This window comes from Corylus avellana, chromosome 6, assembly GCF_965113065.1.
Source record: "Corylus avellana chromosome 6, dhCorAvel1.hap1.2, whole genome shotgun sequence".
In the NCBI taxonomy this organism is placed as follows: Eukaryota; Viridiplantae; Streptophyta; class Magnoliopsida; order Fagales; family Betulaceae; genus Corylus; species Corylus avellana.
Window position 1 is genome coordinate 4,321,037 of NC_142495.1, and position 22,222 is coordinate 4,343,258.

The 22,222-nt window shown below is 35.6% G+C and overlaps 4 protein-coding genes across 8 annotated transcripts; 1 reads left to right on the plus strand and 3 right to left on the minus strand.

Moving 5' to 3' along the window:
* Positions 1-1,490: 1,490 nt before the first annotated feature.
* On the minus strand, positions 1,491-5,855 carry ORC5 (origin recognition complex protein 5). Of its 3 annotated transcripts, XR_015912719.1 has the most exons (6): positions 5,708-5,855; positions 4,227-5,059; positions 3,711-4,130; positions 2,539-2,854; positions 2,295-2,423; positions 1,491-2,007 (listed from the first exon to the last, which is right to left on the minus strand). XR_015912719.1 is itself a non-coding variant. In XM_059602643.2 (5 exons), the coding sequence occupies exons 2-5, from the start codon at positions 5,057-5,059 to the stop codon at positions 2,373-2,375; spliced, it is 1,620 nt and encodes a 539-aa protein (XP_059458626.2). In that variant the 5' UTR covers positions 5,708-5,855; the 3' UTR covers positions 2,014-2,372. The 3 variants fall into 3 exon arrangements, 2 of the variants coding, with proteins under 2 accessions (XP_059458626.2, XP_059458627.2); XM_059602643.2 differs by lacking the exon at positions 1,491-2,007 and having other exon boundaries at positions 2,014-2,423; XM_059602644.2 differs by lacking the exon at positions 1,491-2,007 and having other exon boundaries at positions 2,014-2,445.
* Positions 5,856-7,284: 1,429 nt separating this feature from the next.
* Positions 7,285-12,015, minus strand: ATI1 (mesoderm induction early response protein). 3 transcript variants are annotated; one of them, XM_059601627.2, is made up of 4 exons: positions 11,642-12,015; positions 10,698-10,783; positions 9,133-9,974; positions 7,285-7,554 (listed from the first exon to the last, which is right to left on the minus strand). In XM_059601627.2, exons 3-4 carry the CDS (start codon positions 9,955-9,957, stop codon positions 7,450-7,452), a joined length of 930 nt encoding a protein of 309 aa, XP_059457610.2. In that variant the 5' UTR covers positions 9,958-9,974; positions 10,698-10,783; positions 11,642-12,015; the 3' UTR covers positions 7,285-7,449. The 3 variants fall into 3 exon arrangements, with proteins under 3 accessions (XP_059457610.2, XP_059457611.2, XP_059457609.2); XM_059601628.2 differs by lacking the exon at positions 10,698-10,783 and having other exon boundaries at positions 11,646-12,015; XM_059601626.2 differs by lacking the exon at positions 10,698-10,783 and having other exon boundaries at positions 11,642-12,011.
* Positions 12,016-14,512: 2,497 nt separating this feature from the next.
* Positions 14,513-18,731, plus strand: LOC132187520 (ribosomal RNA small subunit methyltransferase G). The gene is made up of 9 exons (XM_059601860.2): positions 14,513-14,697; positions 14,821-14,901; positions 16,410-16,499; positions 16,654-16,820; positions 17,563-17,632; positions 17,824-17,903; positions 18,025-18,087; positions 18,192-18,268; positions 18,406-18,731. The coding sequence occupies exons 1-9, from the start codon at positions 14,620-14,622 to the stop codon at positions 18,504-18,506; spliced, it is 807 nt and encodes a 268-aa protein (XP_059457843.2). The 5' UTR covers positions 14,513-14,619; the 3' UTR covers positions 18,507-18,731.
* A 1,316-nt stretch (positions 18,732-20,047) lies between these two features.
* LOC132177529 (LDL receptor wingless signaling/trafficking chaperone) lies at positions 20,048-21,921 on the minus strand. The gene is made up of 3 exons (XM_088517129.1): positions 21,443-21,921; positions 20,586-20,714; positions 20,048-20,383 (listed from the first exon to the last, which is right to left on the minus strand). The coding sequence occupies exons 1-3, from the start codon at positions 21,758-21,760 to the stop codon at positions 20,207-20,209; spliced, it is 624 nt and encodes a 207-aa protein (XP_088373255.1). The 5' UTR covers positions 21,761-21,921; the 3' UTR covers positions 20,048-20,206.
* Between the last annotated feature and the right edge of the window lie 301 nt (positions 21,922-22,222).

Genomic DNA, 22,222 nt, shown 5'->3' on the forward strand with positions numbered 1-22,222 from the left:
AATTTGAACCCACGTGTAAATAGATGTCAAAGCTTCTAGTCCTCATGCTCTTAGTGAAAGTTCATTGACTAATTATATAAAATTCAGACAAGGGAGAGGTCATTACGTAGATTGTTTGTCCAATTTCATGTTTGAGTCCCTAAGAATTGTGTACTTAATTCAATTGAATCACCATTTACCACCTTAAAATAATAGAGTTCGGTGGGGGGCATCATAAATCAAGCTAACTACTTAAGTCTTTTTGTCTTAGTAGGACCATTCCCTAGATATTCCTCCTTAGCCATATTTTCCATGTTCATATTGCCTATTTTTATTAGGATCGAGTAAGTTCCTCTTCAATGCAACGGCTTAAAATGGCAGTTGTTCTTTTTTTTTTTTTTTTAAATTGACATATTTAAAGTAACATGCATGGGTTGGTAACATAGTTGGGGTGGTTGGAAGTCATTGTTCTAATTTAGTTACTAATTTTTTGGAAACCCCACACATCCCGCTCTCTATAATTTTCTCTACTTTATTAAAACAATATTTTTTGATAATATTATATTTATTTTTTATTTTAATCTCCAATTTTATTTTATTTTTGTTTCTTTCCCCTCCAAATATCTCTCGTGTCTCTCTCGTGAATAGCTAAAATAGAGAAGAAGTTAATATGCTAAGAATTCCTTGCAGCCTCACCAAAACCATTTTTTTGGTTATTTTGGTGAGGTAATTTAACCAAAATGGCCTAAATGTCCACTTTCAACCTCACTACTTTAACAAAACAAAAAAAATAGTGAGGTGAACAGTACTCACCAAATTTAAAAATTACTATTCACTCACCTATTGATTAAACAACTCATTTCTCTCTCTTCCTTTTTGCTTTTCGTTTCTCTTTCCTTCTTTAATAGTTAAAAAAAGAATAAACAAATCTTTGAAAAAGAATATTTAAATAGAATAGTAAAGTAGATTATTAAAATAGTAAGACTGCTGTGGTGTTCTAAAAAAGTGAGTTGTTAAAATAACTAAAATTGTATTTTTTATTATTTTGATAAGTAAAATTTGCTGACACCACTAGGAATGCTCTAAAGGGGACTTCTCTGGAATTGTTTCCACAAAATTAAGGTGATTTTGTCTGTGCAAGAAACTTTGTGAGGTGGCATTCTTCAGCCTGTTGGCAAAAAAGTAAAATTCAAATGATTCTGGTTCTGCCCTTAAATTTTTGAGTTGGAAAATTGAGATTTAAAGCCAAGTTCCTCCAATGCTCAACGCCCACAACTTATTTGTTTCCTATCAATTCATCATACTCGATCCATCACTTACAAAAATTGTACATAAAATTTGGAGGAAAATGTCGCTGAAAAATTCCAACCAAAAATCTATGTCACCAACTACAGATCTACTGCTACTCACTTTCCTAAATTTGGTGATGTGAAACCGTTGCTTTCGTAACATATACTGAAGCAATAAACTTTTTCTTTTCTTTTCTTTTCTTTTTTGGGGGGGGGGTGGGGGGCTTGTGAGCAACAAAGTCTTCAACATTTATGGCAACTCTATCTTCTCACCTAGACAATGTCTCATAACGAGTTTTTCTGCAAGACTCTTGGCAGATGTCAAAAGGTCCATGCTGTGAATTGTGAAAAGACTCTATACCTCTTTATATCCCCTGGACCCCTGCAGCTCTGAAGGAAGTGAAGTGTCTTCCTCCATTAGTCCCCCTTTTTTAGGTCGTATTCCACCATTATCCATAGGATAATAGGTACACGATTTTTTTATCCATATGATATGGCTACACAGTGAATTTCATCTTTCTACTTCCTCTGATCTGTATTGGAAGTTTGAAAATCCAAAAGGCAAGTTGGAAAAAAGTAGAACATATATGGTCCAATCATATTGACCTGATTTTTGAGAGGGTTAGGCTTAACCCAAGGGCCAGAACAACCACGCCAAGTTCATTTGTGGCCCTTGCCCACTGATAACCCCCAGTAGCCCACACTTGTTGCTATGGTGAAAGCAGCCACTGGCCCATGACTGAAGATAAAAGGGGGAAGCACAACGCAAGAACATAAGTGTACGAGGATACTACCAGGAAAATAATAATAATAATAATAAACAGTGATTTTTCCACAGTATGGACAAAAGTTGTACACATCTAGCAAGTTGTGTGCCCTATAATTCATACAGTTGGCAATTGGTGTCAGCAACAACCAGGTTTAGTTAGTCAATTAAGTACAATGTATGGATGGTGGGACTGCAAATTAACAGAGGTACAGTTCAGTGATCACCACTCTAGATTTTGAAATTAGAAGTAATCTGACCTTTTTCTTCACAAACTTTCTCCGGAAGATCTTTTGAGTTGATGACCATGTTACAAGTAGCTTCCGCATCACAGACCATTATCTTCGATACAAATACTTTGACAAAGGGAACTTAAGGCTCCTTGCCACCTGTAAAACATTTGAAATTTGTCTATAAAAACGATTTAATGTAAATGAAAAACGTTTCATAATGTTAGAGCTAAATAAAATTGGGATAGAATCATAATAAGAGTACAAAGATTACCTTCATAACCATGTCTTCAGACACAGTAGATCGATACCGAATTAAGCCCTCCAATGGGCAGCTTCCGCCTTTAATGATAAAATTAGCATTGCAGAGACTGGATAGTTGCAACAGAACATCAGACATGAGTCTGCCATCCCCACCTTGAACTTCTAGTCCTTCATCTCCTTGTTCCTCTTCATCGATTGAACCTTCTGCTATGGATGTGATACACTGAAATATGGCTAATAACCTCTCTAACGGGAAAGTTCCAGGTCCCTTCATAAGTAATTCTTGTTCTACAGTTTCCTTTTGCTCCAATGACTTTTGGGAGGGCCTAAGCATAGAGAAGCATAGAAAGTAAATTGCATGATTAGTGCATGGCACATAATAGAAGGTGAAACAAAAGTGAGGGGGTTGAGACTATAAAAAAAAATTCTTAAGAGGGTTAAACTGTGTCATTCTTATCCTGGACTGATGTCTGGTGTTATACTATCCAGCCTGTCTGAGATGATTAGACCAATAATAAAAGATGACACCAACCAAAAACGTATAGGGAACCAATTTGTAAATCCTAGTTAAAAAGTGGCCAGATCTTACATAAATGATTCCAACAAAAGGATGAAGAAAACCATACGCTCTTGAAATCACTAAACTTACAAAAATGCAGTAGTTGGGTATTGGTCAATTAGCTGTCAAACATGGTGCAGTCCTAATAGAACATTATACGTTAAACTAATTTTACCAAAGTGCAAATAATATGCTAATTACATGATAAAATAAATCACAGTCCATGTTAAAATATATTTAGAGAGAGAGAGAGAGAGAGAGCTTTTCATCATTACTAAATTGAGGTAACAGCAAAACAGAAATTGTTGGGATGGATATGCTTCTCTTTATCATTATCAAATCATTGAATATTCCTACTTGGTTTCCTGGAGAGATATTCCAATAAGATGTTCGAAAATAATATTTTCATCAGAATAATTACATCCCCCCCCCCCCCCCCCCCCCCAAAAAAAAAAAAGCACAGATTTAGAAGTTCTTCTATTGCAAACAAAAACTGATAATACAACATCTCTGCCAAGGAAAGTAAATGGGGTTCATAACCTGAAAACTTCAACTAATTAAAAACTATAGACTACACACACTTATGCAACATAGATTGAATATCAAATTGTCGATGCACTTACTTCCTCTTTCGTTTTCGGCTATCAAAACCACTCATTGGATCAAAAAGCGAGGCATCAAGGGTAGCTGGGTTTCTTGAAGCAAGAAATGCTGATACAAGGAGATATTTTGCAGAAGTAGACATATGAAAATCCAACTCATCAATTTCTTCACAGCCTCCCGATTTTCGCCTGCTGCCCTTCCGCTTTATCTCACTGTTGGTTTTAACTTCAGGGGAAGGCTGAGATGAAACCTTAAATACCTCATTCAGAGAAGGAGCAATATAAGGCTGAAGATGACTAAACAACACTCTCTTCATTTCTTCATTGGGAACAACTCCCGAATCACTAACAGGTTCACAATATTTTTCAAATAATGGTGCAAGGGCAGTAGATAACTCATCCACCCTTCTGGTAATTCTACAGAAGGGCCTTAGTACAACACTGTTTCACAAGACACAAAAGTCAGACTCATTAACAAAATCACATCAAGCAAAAGATCAGACATACAACATAGAACAATTCAAAATGCGTTCTTACTCAAGAAAAGATAAATAAAGCTTCCGGTTTACTTGGTTCTTCATTAATATTTGACGAATAGCATCCTCTGTATAATCAGGAAAATGGACAGGTATAGGTTCCATGTAACCCATACTTGAGTAATATGTATCAGGTGAAGTGTTGCTGACAAAGATCAGACCCACCTCAGGCATCTTCAGAACGTCAAAGAGATTGAACAGAAAAGGTAATATCGTGGCACTTTTATCCCACTCTCTAACAAGCTCCAAATTATCAAATATCAAGTAGACCATACTTCCATCAGCCCGTCCAACCAAATTTTTGGTGCTTGATTTCCCTGAGTTCCCCTTAAGATTATTTATGACATTACTCAAGGCTTCACGAAGAGAATTAACAAAATCTGAAGGCCTTTCACAGCGCTTCGCACTCGAATAACCATTGGCTGCATTCTTTCTATGAAGCAACAGCTGATTCAAAATGGATTCAAACAAGATACGGGGACTGTAGCATGTAAGACAACTTGAATAAACAAAAGGGCGGTTAAGATGCCTGAAAATCTGAAGAATGATACTGGTTTTCCCAGTAGAAGAACCTCCATAAATAAAGATAGGAAGCATGGGGGAATTAGAGGGACCCAAAAGGCGTACAAGCTCAAGAATCTGAGCACGTCTACTGGGAAAACTAGATAACAGATCATCCAAGCCAATGGGGTTTTCTCCAAACACGAGTTCATTGATTGTCAAAGGGCGAGAATCACTTGTTTTTGTTGTTTCGACGCCATTTTTTGCAACAGTAACAGAAGAGGAAGACCTGGTTGTTCTTCTGGTAATTTGCGGGCTTTCTTCCTTACCCATCTAATCAGATGTGCAAAAGAAAAAGTTTATTTTATGAGAAAATCAAGAAATTATCAATTAAGGAGCAAAAACTACAACAAAACAAGCATACTAACACAAAGAAACAATAACAAACAGTAAAACAAGTAATCAAAAAAGTTACAAGACGTGCAAAGTAGGCACAAAAATTCAATAGCAACACAAAAAACCAAGTATTAAAACAAAATTGAATTGAAAAAGGAATAGAAAAACTAAAAAATTGAAAGAATGCCTTCAGTAACAATATATACATATAAGGTTATAAAATTTAAGTGAACATTTTTCATTCTTAGTGAATTCATATAGTAAATTCTCGACGTACGGCTATTTCCTTTTCTGGAGAAAAGCTTTAACGCATTTTAAAATTCTCGATGGTCTGAATTATAATTAAATTTTAAAAAAAGAAAGTGGCAAATTCTTAACTTATCCTAACTGTAAAATTCAACGAGAAAATAATTGTGATAACCAGATCAACCCAACATAGCCTCGTTCATTAAATCGAATCTAACAGTCAATTTAGGTGAGGAAACTCAAAAAAAATTCGTTTTATGTTCTTTATCTTTGTTTTCTCGGCAACCAAACAAGGGGCAAAGCCTAAAACCATTGAAGAAGAAGAAGGCAGAGGGTTACCTGAAGAGATTCCGCCAGGACAATAGGAGACGTAAAAAGGAGACGCACGGGTTTCCTCAAAGTGCTTCGTTAAACAATACCCTAGTATGGTAGCGCCGAGAAAATGGAATCGAAAATGCGAGAAAAGAAAAATATTTCCCGCCAACGAGCTTTTATTTGGTGCATGTAGGTGCACGGGTTTACTATACTTCCCGGATTCGGGTTTTGCTCTTGAAAATTTAGTTAAATTTAACTTTCAAAATGTATTTTTTTTGATATAGCTAGTGACTTTTAAAGACTACCAAATATTAAATTCTCTAAATATTTTTCTACTTAAACAAAATATTATTTTTTATTGTGAAATCAAATTATTTTAACTATCATGAAACTGTCCCAAGGGGTAACTCAATCGAAAACTGTTCCGGATGGGTAATTCAATCGACTGAAAATCACGCCTTATGAAGTGAAGGTTACTAGTTCAAATCTTTCTCCCGACATGTAAAAAAAAAAAAAAAAAAAAACCATGAAACTCACTTTCATGCTCACGTACATGGAATTATTTGTGAATAGAATAGAATAGCGAAGGTAGAATTCATATGCAGAGTATATTGTCTCCAAGCTTCAGAGATCGACGTTTCAGCACCGTCCGCATGAATCTCCATGGTATACCACCTTTCTATGCTTTCCATCTCCCCCTTCATAGAGATAGGCAGAGAGATGAGGACGTTGTAAGGAGGAGAAGGAGGAGATGATGATGAAGAAGAACCATCAGTTTTTCTTTTCTTATTTTCTAGGGGAGATGAAACAATATCAGTTGATTGAACGACGATGGCTCCCTCCATCGAGTATTTGTTATACGTCTGGTCTGGTGTGTGATGGATTGGAGGCGATCTGGGATTCTAGGGTTTTCTTCAGAGAAAATCCAGAGAATATATATTATGGAGAATTGAAGATTTTGCCAGAGTCGGTAGAATTGTAAACCAAAGTTTCAGGCGCAAAACAGAGTCCCTGGCCTTTTGTGAATAGAACTGGATTTAGATCAAACGAAAGAGAGGGATGACATGCTTTCTTGGGTTTTTCAGCAACCCATACTCAAAGCAAGTAATGCTTTCTGGTACTTAACAACCTGCCCTTCCATGGAAAAATACTACGGAAAACGAACAACTAAAAAGTATGGAAAACGATCCTCGCCTTCATTTGTTAGATTCAAAATTTATCATTCATACCTTTCGTCGTCAGTGAGAAACTCTGGTGGGAGCCAAATCAAAAACCAGCGAGAGACGGAGAGAGAGAGTGATGGAAGAAAACTCCTTTTGACGGTGTGAATGGCTTCGTTAGCTTATACGATATCGTTTTACTTAAAAAATAGTAAGCATAAATCCGAACCGTTGGATGTTTTTTTATGGGAGATTTCTGTAGTTATCATAACAGCAATAGGCCAATAGCATATCATTATTCTCTCCCAATCAGGCCAAACTGGGGAGTTTCATGTCAGCAAAAATTAAGAATACTGGCAATCCTGCTCCTTTCCCTTTCTTCTTGTATGGCTTTAGGCAGCGCAATTTTTGAAAAGATGCATTGATTTCACGCCCCAAAGCTATACAAAGCAACTTAAGAAAATACCATCAAAATACAGAAACAATATCAAACTTACATATATACCATGTAGCTTGTCAAAAGAAAAATAGGTGGAACCACAACACACAACAACAAACTAATGTTTCACAACCCCAACCTCTCTCTAGCATTTTTCGCCATCATCTTTAACTCTCACTTAAGGAGCTGCCCCTGATAACGGAACCGCGCCGGTGGCCGCCGACAATAACATCTTTAAGTCGAGTTATGGGACCCAGCATCCTGCCCGTCCTCTTTCCACATCATTGCCAGAAGAGAAGCAAAAAATTAGTGTCGGTAGATGGCAAGGTGAAAAAACAAAAAAGGAATCAAACATCGGGTAAATAAAGGCAACACACCGATATTTGAAATATTTTCATCAATAATGAAGGAGAAGCAAGCATTCAGGGGTTAAACAAGATTTGAATCCAATTAAACTTAAGATCAAGTATTAATTCATGTATTACTGCAACCGAATATTGAGTAAAATCCTTCAAAAGAAAATGATTAAAGATTAAACATAATATGGTACAAAAAAAAAAATTAAGTTGAAGTAATAAGGAAAAAGAAGAATTGAACCCTTCACACCAACAATACCATTCACGGATTACCTACTTTAAAAGCATGAGAAATTAATACATAACTAAGCATTTTTCTTTTTTGGGGTCAATGTTAGGATGAACCCTAACCCAATGAATCTGCACTCATGCCTTTGTTAAGTCATATAAGATAAAAACATGTGCATGATTATTGTACTGCTTTCCAACGTTTCATACAATAATGTCAGCAGGTTTTCATAATAGGTGCATTCCAAACATGTGAACCCTGTGTTCTATCCTTTACATCAGAATTTCTTTTCTTTTTCATTTCAAAGGTGCGGATAGTCAGAACTTGTTTCTCATTAGTAAAATTTCTGAAAGGTGAATTTTCAATAAGAAAATGTGGATGCAGAGGCAATGGTTTTTGTACAAAATTGATGCAGTGTCCTTTCACAATTTTAAATAACATAAGGTATTAAAGGTGTTTTCGTTTTAATTTTTTCAAGTAATCTTATTCTTTTTTTAAAATAATAATAATAATAATAATAAAAATAAATAAATAAATAAATAACCCTTAAGCAATAGGTTAACTCCTACACCTGTAAAATTAGCACCTCGGTTTGCTACCAATATAATTTTTCCATCGCATACATTAGCTGAGAAAGTTACAAATCCAAAAAGGGCCACACAAAATTCTACACTTGAGTTATTCATAATAAAATTTCAATATAGAGCATCGTAGCTTAGACCCATTTATAAAAAATTTAAGGTCTTTCATGGACAGAATAACCAACACCAAGCTAAAAATTAAGCAATCACCCATTAGGTCAAGCACCTTTAAAATGGTTTGTGGTTTTAAAATCTGACCCAACATCTAAAGATTCAACTCGCAAGGATTGAAGCCATGCAGTTCATTGGTTTCATGTGTGAGTACTTAGAATAACCACCACTGTTCAAAATCTCACTTTTGCAACATGAAGAGTTTGGTTTCAACTCCTCCAGTACCGTGTGCACATGTGTGTATTTCTGATTTGCTGATCTATGAAATAGGCTTTGTTCATACCCTTGCGGCTTCTTACTCAATTAATTATTGCATAAAAGGCCAGGTGCTGGAACTCCTTGAGAATTGCATGTATAAAAAGAGCAAAGTCCATTCCGATGTCATCTTAAACAACAAATTTTACATGCAAAAATTTCTTTACCAAATAGCAGAGTAGAACATGTCACTCAATTGAAAGCATAAGCATGATTAAAAGGGAAAAAAAAAATAGCAATCAGTTTCAATCAACATACCTCATTATTGATCCTGATCTGCCACTTAAGTTGCAGAGCTTGCCACCTTTCCTGCTGCCATCGCTGCCCAAGTAATACAAGACCCATGACAGCTGCGGCAATGAAAATAGACCACAATGTATTTGCCTCTTTTGCATGTGCATATAGGGAAGCTGCCCTTCTCTTCCACCAAGCTCCACAAGGAAGGTCAGACCCATCATGTTTATCATCTTTGGCAAGTGGTGGGGATAATGAGATATCTGGAGAAAAATCTAAGCCTTGCTCATTTAGTCCAGGAACAGCCATGTTTTCTCCATATGTGGTTGAACCACCAAGGGCTGTTTCACTGTGTAAAGAATCATACGCAGCAGCACTATATATACTTTGCTCTTTTTCGACCAAATTTAATCCTTGGAGAGTAGTGCCTTCCTGAAACTCTTTACCATGGATGGATAACGTACTACCCATCTCATCAAAAAACTGTACTCCGGGGAACTCGTCTGGTACAGTTAACCCTTTAAAGGTCCAATTTTCTTCATCCTTTCCACTAGATCTACCAGCTTCTTCAGCATCAAATTCAGATACCACGTCCTTACCTCCTTGTTTGTCGACATTTTCCAAAGGCAAATTCTCATGCTCACTGGGTGGAAAGACAAAGTGGTGAGACATGAACAAAGCACGAGATGTTTCAACTGCATCACCCTCTCGATAAGTATTACCATTGTCACCATCCTTTTCAACTTCTTTTGGGCCAGGAGCAGCAGCGTATGTTGATGCTGTAAGTGACACAACTTCCCATTCATTCCCACGTGAGGTATGTTCCTCTCCCTCCTCAATATCTGCCATCCTCCAGTCCTTATTTCCTATATTTCACAATCACCAAATTGAAAATGGAAGTTAAAATAGAAGTCACAGGAGAAATAAAATATTGATATAGTGTTGAACATAGTATGCAAACACAAAACTTAATGGAAGTTCTGTTTTACTACACTGCAAAATTAACTTTCGATAAAAGAACAAAAGAATACCCTTAAAAGGGATGCTTCAAAGGATATTTTGAATATAAAATAGCTGCAGATATAGTAAAGCTTTCTTTCTTGTCACTAAAAGATATGAAAACATTGCTCCACACGTAACATCAATTCAAGATCTTCAAAGAGCTAAGCTTCTGACGTTCTAGCCAAATCCAAATACATTATACTAATTCTATTATTAGAGACTTTAAAAAACTGATAAAATAACAACTAGCTCATCAAAACAACGAGAAGAACAGAATTATTTCAAATTTTCAATCCTAAGGCTTCATTTGTTTTAACATAAAATATTTTCTGCATTTCTCAGCATTTTGATGCAGGCGGAAAATGCTAGTCAATGGAAAAATGTAAACCCTTGAAAATGTCTTCCACCTTAGAGAAGCATAATCCATTTTCAAGACGTCTCTTCTCCCCAACCACCCCCCCAACAAAAAAAAAATTATGAGGTGTTTGGCCTTATAGGATGCCACCACCATTTGCTAAGATGTGCTTCTATGCAGTACTTGGTGATTTCTTTTTGGATGATTTTCAGCGGGTTTTTTTTTTTTGTACCTTTTTAATTTTGAGTCATTGGCCGTGAGATGCATTGGTTTTCAGAAGTTTCCAGCTTGGGGCTGTTTCCAGTACCAAACAAACATCTGTAGACGTTTTCAACATGATTTTCAGAATCCCAACTAAAACATTGTAAAATCAATGATTTTTCCCAAAGTCCAAAAAATTTCTCCCATAAAATATTTTGCATTGAAATAAACAAAGCTTGAGACTCCATAAATCACAAGACTAATACATTTTTCTCACATACTTATCTACCTTTCAATTTCAGCAGACAAACATTAAACAAAAAAAAAAAAAAATTCATGCGACCTCAATTGGAAAATTCAAAATGGAAACACTAATTGTAAAATTATTTTCATCATCCATTATTCATTCAACCCTTAAATATAAAAAATACAGAAAAACTTCGATGTACTTTCTACTTATAGATTGGCAGCCACTAAGCTGAAATTAGTGACACACTGCTAATATTCGCATATTACTTATCTTTGTCAAACCAACAAGCATATGCATATTTAAACCATTTCCAGGATAATTTGTTCTTAACACTGCTTATATATATATAGAACAAACAATTTTCCCACGAGCATATGTAGAAGAACATAAAGATTGTTACGTGTTTAAACAATGATTTATTCTTACTCCTCCAATAAATTCAATCTCATCTAACAACAACAGCCAATTCAACTAAACTCTTGGAAAAACCTTAATCAATCACATATGTAAACAAATTGTGAATAAAATTCAATAACAGTCGCAGAAACATAGACATACAGATCCAAAAAAAACATATGAACCACCATACAGATCGTCAACCTACAAAAAATGAATCAAAAATGGAAACCGAAAAATTATGGCCTATCAGGTAAACAAAAACCAACGATCGAATGCTAATATTCCATCGAAGAATCGACGAGAAAGAGATTAAGCAGAGAAAGTACCCACAGAACCCAAATCGGACGAGATCTACCACAAAAGGGGCAATCGGGGATGGAAACGACGACGTTCCGATGAGGTTGAAACTGTCTCGAAGCGCGCAGAAAACGGATCTTTATACTGAGCTTTCTTGGGTTAAGAGTCTAGGAGATGCAGCTAACCGGAGGTACCGGTAATTATGGCTCCAGATGAATCGGATCGACCGGCTATGGTAGGTTTAAGGCTGACGTCCAGTGGAGAATGGTTTTCCGTGCTTCTACACACAAGGATTATGGTCACTGGTTACTGGTATTAATCCGGTAATCCTATTGCTTTGCGTTTGCTTTTGCGTGTACGGAAGGGCAGGAACTTACTGTGACGCAGGTCAATTTTGTAGCGTGAGGACGAGCTCTATTGCCCAAAGCGGCAAAGTCTTTCTTTCTTCCGCTAAGGGATGATTTGTGGCGGATGCTAAAGTTTTTTTTGGTGTTATTTTAAAATGATGGTGCTTTTTTAAATTATCATTAAGCTTGTAATTAATTGTTATTAGATTTTGATTAAATTGTGATTTTAAAAACTACCTCGTTCATGGAATGATAATAAATAGACACAAGAGTAACTTCTATTTACAATTACTTGTTTGGTTTGTTCAGATTTAACCATGGATTCTGATACTAGTTGTTGAAAGAGAAACAAATAGTCAAAGAAGAATAAGTTGATATATATATATATATATATATATATATATATATATACTATGACACCATTTTTAATTCAAGATCCTAAGTTAATGGGCTTGTGTCCGCTTAAATATATTAACTGCTCTTTTAATTTATATTTGTCAAAGGTCAATGTAAGAGACAAATCTTGCAAATGCATACACAGCATAATGTTGTAATTAATGCTCTATGAGTACTATTTATGACACTTGCGTCTCAAAGTCTTTAAGATTAATAAACCTAACCCTATTGAGTTGGAGGCATTAAACACATGCTCTTAAAGGCATATGTTAATTAAATAGACTGAATCAACCAAATTTGAAAAAGAAAAAAAAAATTGTTAGGAATAATTTCACTTTAGACATCTTAATTATCATACGATTTGACTCATTTGAGAAGCCCCAAAACTTCAAAACTTTTCAATTTTGACCCCTAAACTTTCAATTACAGTTAATTTGAACTCATCTGTCAGATTTAGCGGTTAACTTTCCTAATTTACCTATAAAAAGACCAAAATATTCCTGGTTTTTTTAGCTTTATTTTTTAAAAAACTTGTTCATTTGGAATTAAAAGGTAAATTTGAGATTGTATAAAAAAGTCAGAGGTATAAACGTCATTGTCTCACTTGTAACATTTAAAATCTGACGAAATAATTTAAATTGATTGTAATTGAAAGTTCATTGGTCAAAATTTAAAAGTTTTGAAATTTAGAAACTTCTAAAATCATTTAATAATTCAGGGGTTTAAAATAAAATTACCTTAAATTGTTATTAAGGCACTGCACCAAATTCTGAAAGTGAATGATTGTTATAGCTTGTGCAAGCACATTAGTTTATGTGAGCTTATTGAACAGGCATACTCCTCTGGTCACAATGACGGCATAAAAGAATGGCAATTGGCAAAAGGCTGAATTGTGATGACGAAGTGCGGGCCAAAAGGCAAAGTTAAGTGCATAATTGCTCGCTTTGTAATAGGAAATACTAAAACTGATGAGGACATTTACCTAAAGCCACCATAGTCATCATTGTGGCACCAGTCTCTCAATCATTTGACATCATTTTATACCTGTGTTTGGAACCAGACACAGAAAAAGAAGAAGAAAATAAATAAAATAACGAATCTATTATTCAACCAATTTAAAATATGTCTTAAAGGGATAGATTAATCGGTGAGGACTACACTTCATAAAACAGAGGTCACTAGTTTAAATCTTTTTCCTCCTTTCCTTATGCAGACATGTAGGAAAAAAAAAAACTTGCATAGAAGGATAAGAGATGTTACTTACCTCTTAAGAGTCTGTTTGTAATTGCGTTTGAGAAATATAAATTTTAAGTCAAACAGAGTTTTTGTGCAAAAACTTGATTTTTAAGCTTTTACCAAAAGTGATTTTTGGCCATTTTTAAACTTTTTTTACCCTTAAAAGTGCTTTTAATTTTTTTTACCAAACGAGTTTTTTTTTTTTTTTTTTTTTTTTTTTTTTTTTCAAACGGTCTTTTTGAGTGTTAAAAGTACTTTTAGGTCTCTTATACGCAATCTCAAATAGGCTATACCTCCTAGTAGGCCGACCTATTTAAAACTGGAATGGAAGGGTAAGGATATGATTGTATTTTTATATCATTCATGTTATATATTTGATGAAAAATACTAATGGAGGTCTCAATTTTCAAATATTTAAAAGAAGAGTTTGTATTTCATCAAATTGAAATTTGGGATCTCAATTCCAAAAAAATATGAAAATCATGAGGTAAGTTTTAAGTGAAAAATAGTTGGCACATGAACAAAAAATAAAAATTAGGGAGTTTTATTTCCCGATTAACTAATTAGAATATTATCTTCATCATTTCACATTTTACTTGTTGCATTTAATAGTATATATTGTGTCAATTTAAATGACATTCTGGACGCATTTGATCTAAACGTTTAAACTATCAAATTCTTTTACAATTTTTAAGATATTGTGTTATATTAATTTTTTAAAAGCTTAATAATTACTTTTAAATTAAATAATTAAAATTTTATCATATCAAAATCTATAACGAATTAAAATATTATAAAACTTAAATTATTTAATTTGAAAATAATAATTAAGATTTTAAAAAATTATAATGCCACCAATTCAGAATTTCGTTGGCAATGGAAACAAAGCCTACCTGTCGTCTTCCCAACGGAAGAGCCAAAGGAGAAAAGGCGTTGTTTGGATGGCGGGTAATAAAAATCACAAAAAGTAAATTTATCTTCAAAGAACAGAAGAAAATCGCAAGGGCGAGAGAGAGAGAGAGAGAGAAATGGGGGATCTGTACGCCTTAGACTTCGATGGAGTTCTCTGCGATAGCTGCGGAGAGAGCTCTCTCTCTGCTGTGAAGGTCTTCTGTCTCTCTAGATTTATTTGTTGAATTGCTGAGAAATCGGAGAAAAAGAAAGGAATAAATTTGACTTTGTATTTCGTATTTCCGCTTATGCCTTTTCTTTTGCTAAATGCTTTGTAGGCTGCTAAAGTGAGATGGCCGGCTTTGTTTGACGGCGTGGATTCGACCACGGAGGGCTGGATTGTCGATCAGATGTATATAGTAAGCTCCTAAGCTATTGATAGATTCTGTTTGAAATTTATAGGATAAGAAAACTTTATAGGATCTGATTATAGTGGCAATCGAGTTATTGGGTGAGAAAAAGGTTAGGAAATTGTTACAGACATGGAAAGACGAAAGAAACTTGAAACTTGAATACTAATGATATAAAATTATTGCATATTAATTATTAATATTAGTTAGAAAAAAAAAAAAAAAAAAAAGAAGAAGAAGAGAGAGAGAGAAATATATAACAAATGATTGATGCATTTTAACTCAAGAGTCCAAAGGATGGAAATTAATTATGAGATGGCCATCTTTTATTCCTGATTTGAAAGGAAAAAAAAAAAGAAGAAAAAAAACAAGAGTGAACCTGTGGGCTATTACTTGGAAGTCAAAGGTAGAGATTCATTATTATTATGGGCCATCAAACAATAACAAATGGTGGTTCAAGATAGAAGCAGAGTCTTTTTTTTTTTTCTTTGTTTTTTTTTTTAAAAAAAAAAAAAAAAAAGTTCAAAGGAAAAAAAGAAGAAGCTTATGATAGCTCCTATTTTCCGTAGTGGGTGGTAAATATTTGAATTCAAATGTTAAGGAAAAAATATAGGGTTAATTATCTTTTTAGTACCTAGGTTTTCACGATTTTATTTTTTATCACCTAGGTTTCAATTCGTATCACATATGGTACTTGACTTATGAGTAAATACTAGTTTAGTACATCCGTCACCATTCTGTCAGCCAAACTAATGGACTGCCATAGGGATGGTTTCGGCCACTCTCATTGGCCAAAAGAGGTGGCCGAAACACCCCTTTTGGCCATATGTGATACGAATTGAAACCTAGGTGAAAAAAAATAAAAAACGTGAAAACCTAGGTACTAGAAAGATAATTAATCCAAAAATATAAATCAATTCAAGTTGCAATGCTATAAGTCATTCTTCCTATTGGCTAAACTCAATGATTTGAGGAATCTAGTACTTTAAAGGACTGGAGGTGGCTGGAATGTAGAGCCAAGCTTCATTTGATGCTGAAAACCATATGGTCCATGGAGCTCCCTTTTCCAAGGAAAGGGTAAAAGAGAAATTTGTGCAGTGCCTTCTTTTTCAAAGTATATTCAAACTCTCTCACTCCCGCTGCACAAATTAGAATAAAATGTTATTTTAAGAGTGTTTTTTGCACTTGCTACATCATAAATATTTCCTTAAGGTTGCTCCTGTTTCCTGTAATTAATACTTGATACTAAGTTGTTGTTTATTCCTCCAATTTGAAGGCACTGTTTACTTTTCACCTAATGTCTCTTAGTAATTTCACTACCAAGATTCTCATTTCTTTCTTTTCTTTCCCCTTCCTGTCAAAACTTTGCAATCAGTTTGTTTCCCATGTTATGTTGATTAACTGTGTTGTAAAAATTTTCATCATCAATTACATTACATGGTGGTCATGGACATATTCACTTCAAATTTTTGTCAATAATTGTGATGTCAATATATTCCTGTTTTACACTGTGGCAGGTGCGACCTGTGGTGGAAACTGGATATGAAAACCTCTTACTTGTGAGGTTATTATTGGAGATGAGAATACCTTCTATTCGGAAGTCCTCGGTGGGTATATATGCACTCGACTCTGCCATCCATTGGATACGGAGACTCTTGTTATCATTTCAGATTTATTCTTGATCACAATTGAACCAGTCTGCAAGTTTCTTAGACTGGACCTAACGTTTATGGTTCTGATTATCATGCTTCTATCGGCAAGGTTGCAGAGGGACTCACAGTTGATGGCATATTGGAGAATTGGTCAAATTTAAAGCCTGTCATTATGGAAGAATGGGCTGAGAATAGAGATCCTCTGATAGATCTTTTTGGAAAGGTCAGGGATGAATGGCTGGAGAAGGACTTGCCAACTTGGATTGGTGCAAATAGGTAATCAAGATTTTTGAGATGGGGTCAATCATTTAACTCTCCTGGTAGACATACCATTAACAAAAAGTAAAGTACATGGAAATAGAAGCAAACTTCATAGTAACTTTTAAAATTTTTAGAAGAAAGTCGCAAACTGGTTATGCTTTTGAAAATTAGTATCTGTTGGATCATTGGCATCTCCTGGCAGAGCTTATGAAGTTTGAGTTTTGACCCATTTTGTCAGGGTTATAAATTGTTGCATCCAGGGGATAATCTACAATAATATATATGTCTTTAAAGAAAAGGATACTCATTATGGTTCTACGAGTTTTTTGAGATTGAGTTTCAGACCCTCTCTTTCATAGTGCTAGTCTTATGGAATATCATTATGTGTGTGCATGTGCATGCTGGCTTTTGTGGGTTACACTGCGAATTCTTTTTCTTTTCTTTATAGAATTTTGATTTAAGAAATCACTCAATATCCAAACAACCCCTATTATGTACGACATTGATGGGTTTTGCTTTTACTAGATTTGTGTTTGATTTAAAGAAGGTATATTTTCATGTAACGATGTTTGGCCAATTCTCAGCGCAGTATATGCTTGCTACATGTAAAAGTGGATTGACATTATAAGCTGCGAACCAATCTGTTCAGAGCCCTAGTTGTCTGTCCACCATAGATTTGCAAATCAGAAACCAAATAACTTCTATTACTCTAGTTGCATAAGGTCCACATAATTGATCATCCGATGCATCTCTCCAGATTCTATCCAGGTGTTCCTGATGCACTGAAATTTGCAAGCTCAAGGTTATATATAGTCACCACAAAACAGGTATGGCCTTCTCCCCACCAGGTAAAGGAGGCATTGGCACTAGAGCAGTTTCAATGCCTCATATATTTGCCTCAGATTGCCCCTCCTATTTGCCAATACATAACAATGCGCAATTTGCAAATTTCATTCTTAGAAATTATATATGTTTTTTCATGTGTCATCTACCCCCCTCTCCTCCTGCGTATTTTCAGAGCCGATTTGCAGATGCTTTACTCCGTGAGCTTGCAGGAGTAATAATACCACCCGAAAGAATATATGGTCTTGGCTCTGGGTTAGTATGCATATTACTTCTATGCTTACGACATTGTTTCCATTTCTTTGACAATAAACACAATTTATCTCCTTTTTTGATTTCTTATTTTTCTTCCCTGATTCCTAAATGCTCTTTCCAGTCCCAAGGTAGAAGTATTGAAGAAGCTTCAGAAGAAACCAGAGCACCAAGGACTGACACTACAGTAAGATATTTTGCTGTCTTACCAATTCATACTTGACCAATTTGTTGCCCTTTGTCTGCAAAAGTTTAACTTAACTGAAACCCCTCCGATTCTATCATAACCAGCTTTGTGGAAGATCGACTTGCAACCTTAAAAAATGTCATTAAAGAGCCTGAACTAGATGCATGGAATTTGTATCTAGGTAAATCCTCTCTCTCACATCAGTATCCCATGCGCTCTTCATACTTCTTCCTCCTTGCCCCTTTTGGTTTCCATGTAGTGCATTATTTTGTTAAAAATCATGGGGGTTTAAATGCTATGCTGGGTTATTTGGAGCAGGTGATTGGGGGTACAACACCCGGAAAGAGCGAGAAGAAGCTGCTACCATTCCCAGAATTCATCTTCTCGAGCTCTGTGACTTTAGTAAGAAGCTGAAATAGCCGTCCTATAGATGAAAAATATCCCTCTTGACTTAAGGTGGCATTTTTTTTTTTTTACCATGAAGTCTGAAATGCTTTCTCCTTTTCTTTCATACGGAACTGTCGACCGGAGCTATTTGAGCTTCAGCAAATAAAGGAACTTTCCATTGCCAGCATTATGTACAAGTAATTAGTAGTTCATTTACTATCTCAAAAGAAGAAGAAAAAGTTGACCGTTTCACGCTTTCACATTTTATGCTTTTTTTTTTTTTTTTTTTTTGGGGAAACTTCAGAAAACCCCCCTGAAGTTCCAGCCGATTTGAAATACCCCCCCTAAATTTTTAAAACTCTCATTTAAGCCCATTGAACTTCTATTTTCTCTCACTTTGGACCCCTTTAACATTAAACTACGTCGTTTTGAATATTTTATACCCATTTTACCCTTCCACAAAACTACGTCGTTTTGTGTCCTAAAATTACCCAGCCTAAAACGACGTCGTTTTAGGCATTAATTTTTATTTTTTTTTAAAAAGAAAAAATTTAAAAATTTAAAAAAAGAAAAAAAAAAAACTAGCCACCCCCTTGGCCAAAATGGGGTGGCCGAACCACCCCATTTTTGGCCAAGGGGGTGGCAGAGCCACCCCTTGGCCGGTCTGGGGGTGGCCGGACCACCCCCTTGGCCATGGGGTGGTCCGGCCACCTCCAAAAGGGAGGAAAAAAAAAAAAAAAAAAAACGGGGGGTGCATATGGGGTGGCCGGACCACCCCCAAGGGGCTGGGGGTGGTTTCGGCCACCCCCAAAAACACCCCATCCCTTTTTTTTTTTTTTTTTTTTTGGCCAAGGGGGTGGCCGGACCACCCCCTTGGCCATGGGGGTGGTTCGACCACCCCCAGATCGGCCAGGGGGTGGCTGTAGCCACCCCAGGTTTTTTTTTTTTTTTTTTTTAATTTTAATTTTAATTTTTTTTTTTAATTTTTATATATATATATATTTTACTTCTTTTAATTTTTTTTTAAAAAAATTATGCTTAAAACGACGTCGTTTTGGGCTAGATATGTGTTGTGATTTTAGGACACAAAACGACATAGTTTTGGGGAAGGGTAAAATGGGTATAAAACATCCAAAACGACGTAGTTTAATGTTAAAGGGGTCCAAAGTGAGAGAAAACCAAAGTTCAGGAGGTCTAAGTGAGAGCTTTGGAAATTCAGAGGGGAGTTTTTCAAATCGGCTGGAACTTCATAGGGGTTTTCTGAAGTTTCCCCTTTTTTTTTTATTGGAAAAATGTTTTTGGTTTTGATCATAAATTTTTTTATAATTTTTGTAAAATAGTTTCCCTTTTTTAAAACCACAAACAATTTTTTGTGTGTAAGCTTCTCTTTCTCAAATTGCCGGACCTCTGTTGGAAGTTGTCGTAAGTCGTTAGCCATTTTTCACCTTTGGTTATTTTCCGTATGAGCCAAACGCCAAAAAACAATAAACAAACTGAGAGGCTTAAAAGAGAGCAAAATTCTCAGTTAGCACTAAATTATGAAGCTTAAGGATGGAGCCAAGAAGTAATTGAACAATAAGATCTTGAATGAGTTTATAGGTCAATAAGATGCAAGAAAAGAAGAGTACAGGGAGCTGAAGCCTGAAGGTGCTACAATCAGAGACTACAAACCTAATAAGAAGAGCATTAATCTGCAATATGGTTTTTTCATACCAGGAGGATTACTAGTCAACTACAACTCTTCTTTAAAATCGTCTTTTTTGGGGGGACTAGTATTATCCAGCTTGCTTTTCTCATTGTGGAGCTCTGCAACAAGTTCCTCCAAAGGAGGATCTCCAGGCCTTCGAAAAACTTGATCCCCAATCTTCATCTCATATGCCTCTGCTTGGTTCAACACAAAATCCTTCAACTGGGAAAATGCATAAATATCAGAAACTCAATGTAGACAGTAATAATGTGCTTCTCATTTCGATTGCTGAAGGTTTTGTTTGTTTGTTTGCGAAAAAGATACACATCTAATATGGATGAGCAAGTTCTTCAGTGAACATAGTCAAAAAATCTCAGCAGTAAATGGATGTTATCCTCTTTGGACTTGGAGAACAAAAGCATACCTCAGTTGTATCTTGGCCTCTTTCCATACTGAACATGATTGTGCTCAGATCAACACCCATGAACTTCGCCTCAATAGCTCCGGTTCTCAGAACTTTTGTCCATTTCTTAATAGTCTCAGCTACCATATCCTGAAGAAAACAAGAGCAGAACACCATTAAAAAGATTTCCCTCTACTTGCATAATTTACAACCTGAAACAAAGATAAGAAAAAAGAGACTAAAACAAGAACAGGAAAACACATACAAAACGAATGATGTGAAAATTAGCATTTAGAAATTAATGGCTAATTTTCACTGTCACGTCATCTCAATTGTACGGTAGTTGTACAGATTACTAACCGGCATTACTCTTTTACTAATTAGTCTATACTCGCAACCAGAACAGTACTCACAATAGCAAAGCTATAATATATTAACATATCCCAATTCAAACAACCACTACTCTAATTTTTAATGTGATCCCAAAATGCAAACCTTTTCTTTTAAGGTAATTCCTAATCCAGATCTTAAATTGACAAAAATATTCAATTGGCCACTTATTACTATAATTTCTAATAACTTAATAAATAACCAAAGAAACTAAATATAGATCCAATTTCATGTCAAAAACTCACAAACCTCTACTCCAATGACAGAAATTGAGCGGGGCCATACATGGAAATATTCAGTTACTTTCACCATAGTCATTCACAATTGCAGCTCATATACATATCAAACAAGATTAATATACTACAAATAAAAAAATTAACCAAATAAATAAGTCACAAAAACCAAAACCCGTAAATAATTACTCACAAAATCACAAACCCAGTTCACATTTCAGCTTCAATCGAATCAAGAACCAAACTTTTCATTACCCGGGACCGGCGAACGCCCGGTCGGAGCTTAACGAATCCGAAAGCGGGCCCGGAATGCCGCTTCATCATCTCGGCCTGGATCTCCGGCGCCGACATGGCCGACAAATCGGAGGGACGGAGATCGAGCTCCGGCGAGGGCGTCGATTTCTTGCCCCATTGCTTCCAGGCGTCGTCCTCCTCGTCGTCGACGACGTCGTCGAGATCGTCCGTGATGTGGACCCTTCGGTTTGAGGCCTCGGCGAAGCGGCTGAATTGGGGAATTGGGGAAATGATGAAGGGTAGAATGAGAAGGAGGAGAATCGTTAACTGGTTCGGCATGGTGGAATCTTGATAGAGTACGAGTGGTTTTGGGAATATATAGGTTTTGAAGAGGTTTTAAACTGCGCACTAGAGGCGCACGGTAGACTAAGCCATGTGAAACATGAACATTCTAACTATCAGAAACCTCTGTGCCTTCTTTACATGGGCATGTATTTCGATTTTTTTTTTTTTTTGGCTTGTTTTTTTATGTCAAATTTCGTGAAAGGTTTTAAACTGCGCACTATGGGCGCACGGTAGACTAAGCCATGTGAAACATGAACATTCTAGCCATCAGAAACCTCTGTGCCTTCTTTACATGGGCATGTATTTCGATTTTTTTTTTTTGGCTTGTTTTTTTATGTCAAATTTCTTGATTGCATATATATATATATATATATATATATATATATTAATTACGAAACTTTGTGTTTGAAGAGGAATGCTAGGTTTACAAACAAATTTTACTAAATTTTTTTTACA

Bases quoted from the DNA above. Each gene is read 5' to 3' on its own strand.
- LOC132187520 (XM_059601860.2), top strand. From the start codon at position 14,620: ATGGGGGATCTGTACGCCTTAGACTTCGATGGAGTTCTCTGCGATAGC. The intron at 16,500-16,653 runs GTGGGTATATAT...TCTATCGGCAAG, and splicing joins CTTCTATTCGGAAGTCCTCG to GTTGCAGAGGGACTCACAGT. The intron at 17,904-18,024 runs GTTAGTATGCAT...TGCTCTTTCCAG, and splicing joins ATATATGGTCTTGGCTCTGG to TCCCAAGGTAGAAGTATTGA.
- LOC132177529 (XM_088517129.1), bottom strand. From the start codon at position 21,760: ATGCCGAACCAGTTAACGATTCTCCTCCTTCTCATTCTACCCTTCATC. The intron at 20,715-21,442 runs GTAATGAAAAGT...TGTTTTCTTCAG, and splicing joins CGGGCGTTCGCCGGTCCCGG to GATATGGTAGCTGAGACTAT. The intron at 20,384-20,585 runs GTATGCTTTTGT...GCATTTTCCCAG, and splicing joins GAGGCCAAGATACAACTGAG to TTGAAGGATTTTGTGTTGAA.
- ORC5 (XM_059602643.2), bottom strand. From the start codon at position 5,059: ATGGGTAAGGAAGAAAGCCCGCAAATTACCAGAAGAACAACCAGGTCT. The intron at 4,131-4,226 runs GTAAGAACGCAT...CTTGTGAAACAG, and splicing joins CTTTATTTATCTTTTCTTGA to TGTTGTACTAAGGCCCTTCT. The intron at 2,424-2,538 runs GTAATCTTTGTA...AATGTTTTACAG, and splicing joins CTGAAGACATGGTTATGAAG to GTGGCAAGGAGCCTTAAGTT.
- ATI1 (XM_059601628.2), bottom strand. From the start codon at position 9,957: ATGGCAGATATTGAGGAGGGAGAGGAACATACCTCACGTGGGAATGAA. The intron at 7,555-9,132 runs GTATGTTGATTG...TGATGTGGAAAG, and splicing joins AGATCAGGATCAATAATGAG to AGGACGGGCAGGATGCTGGG.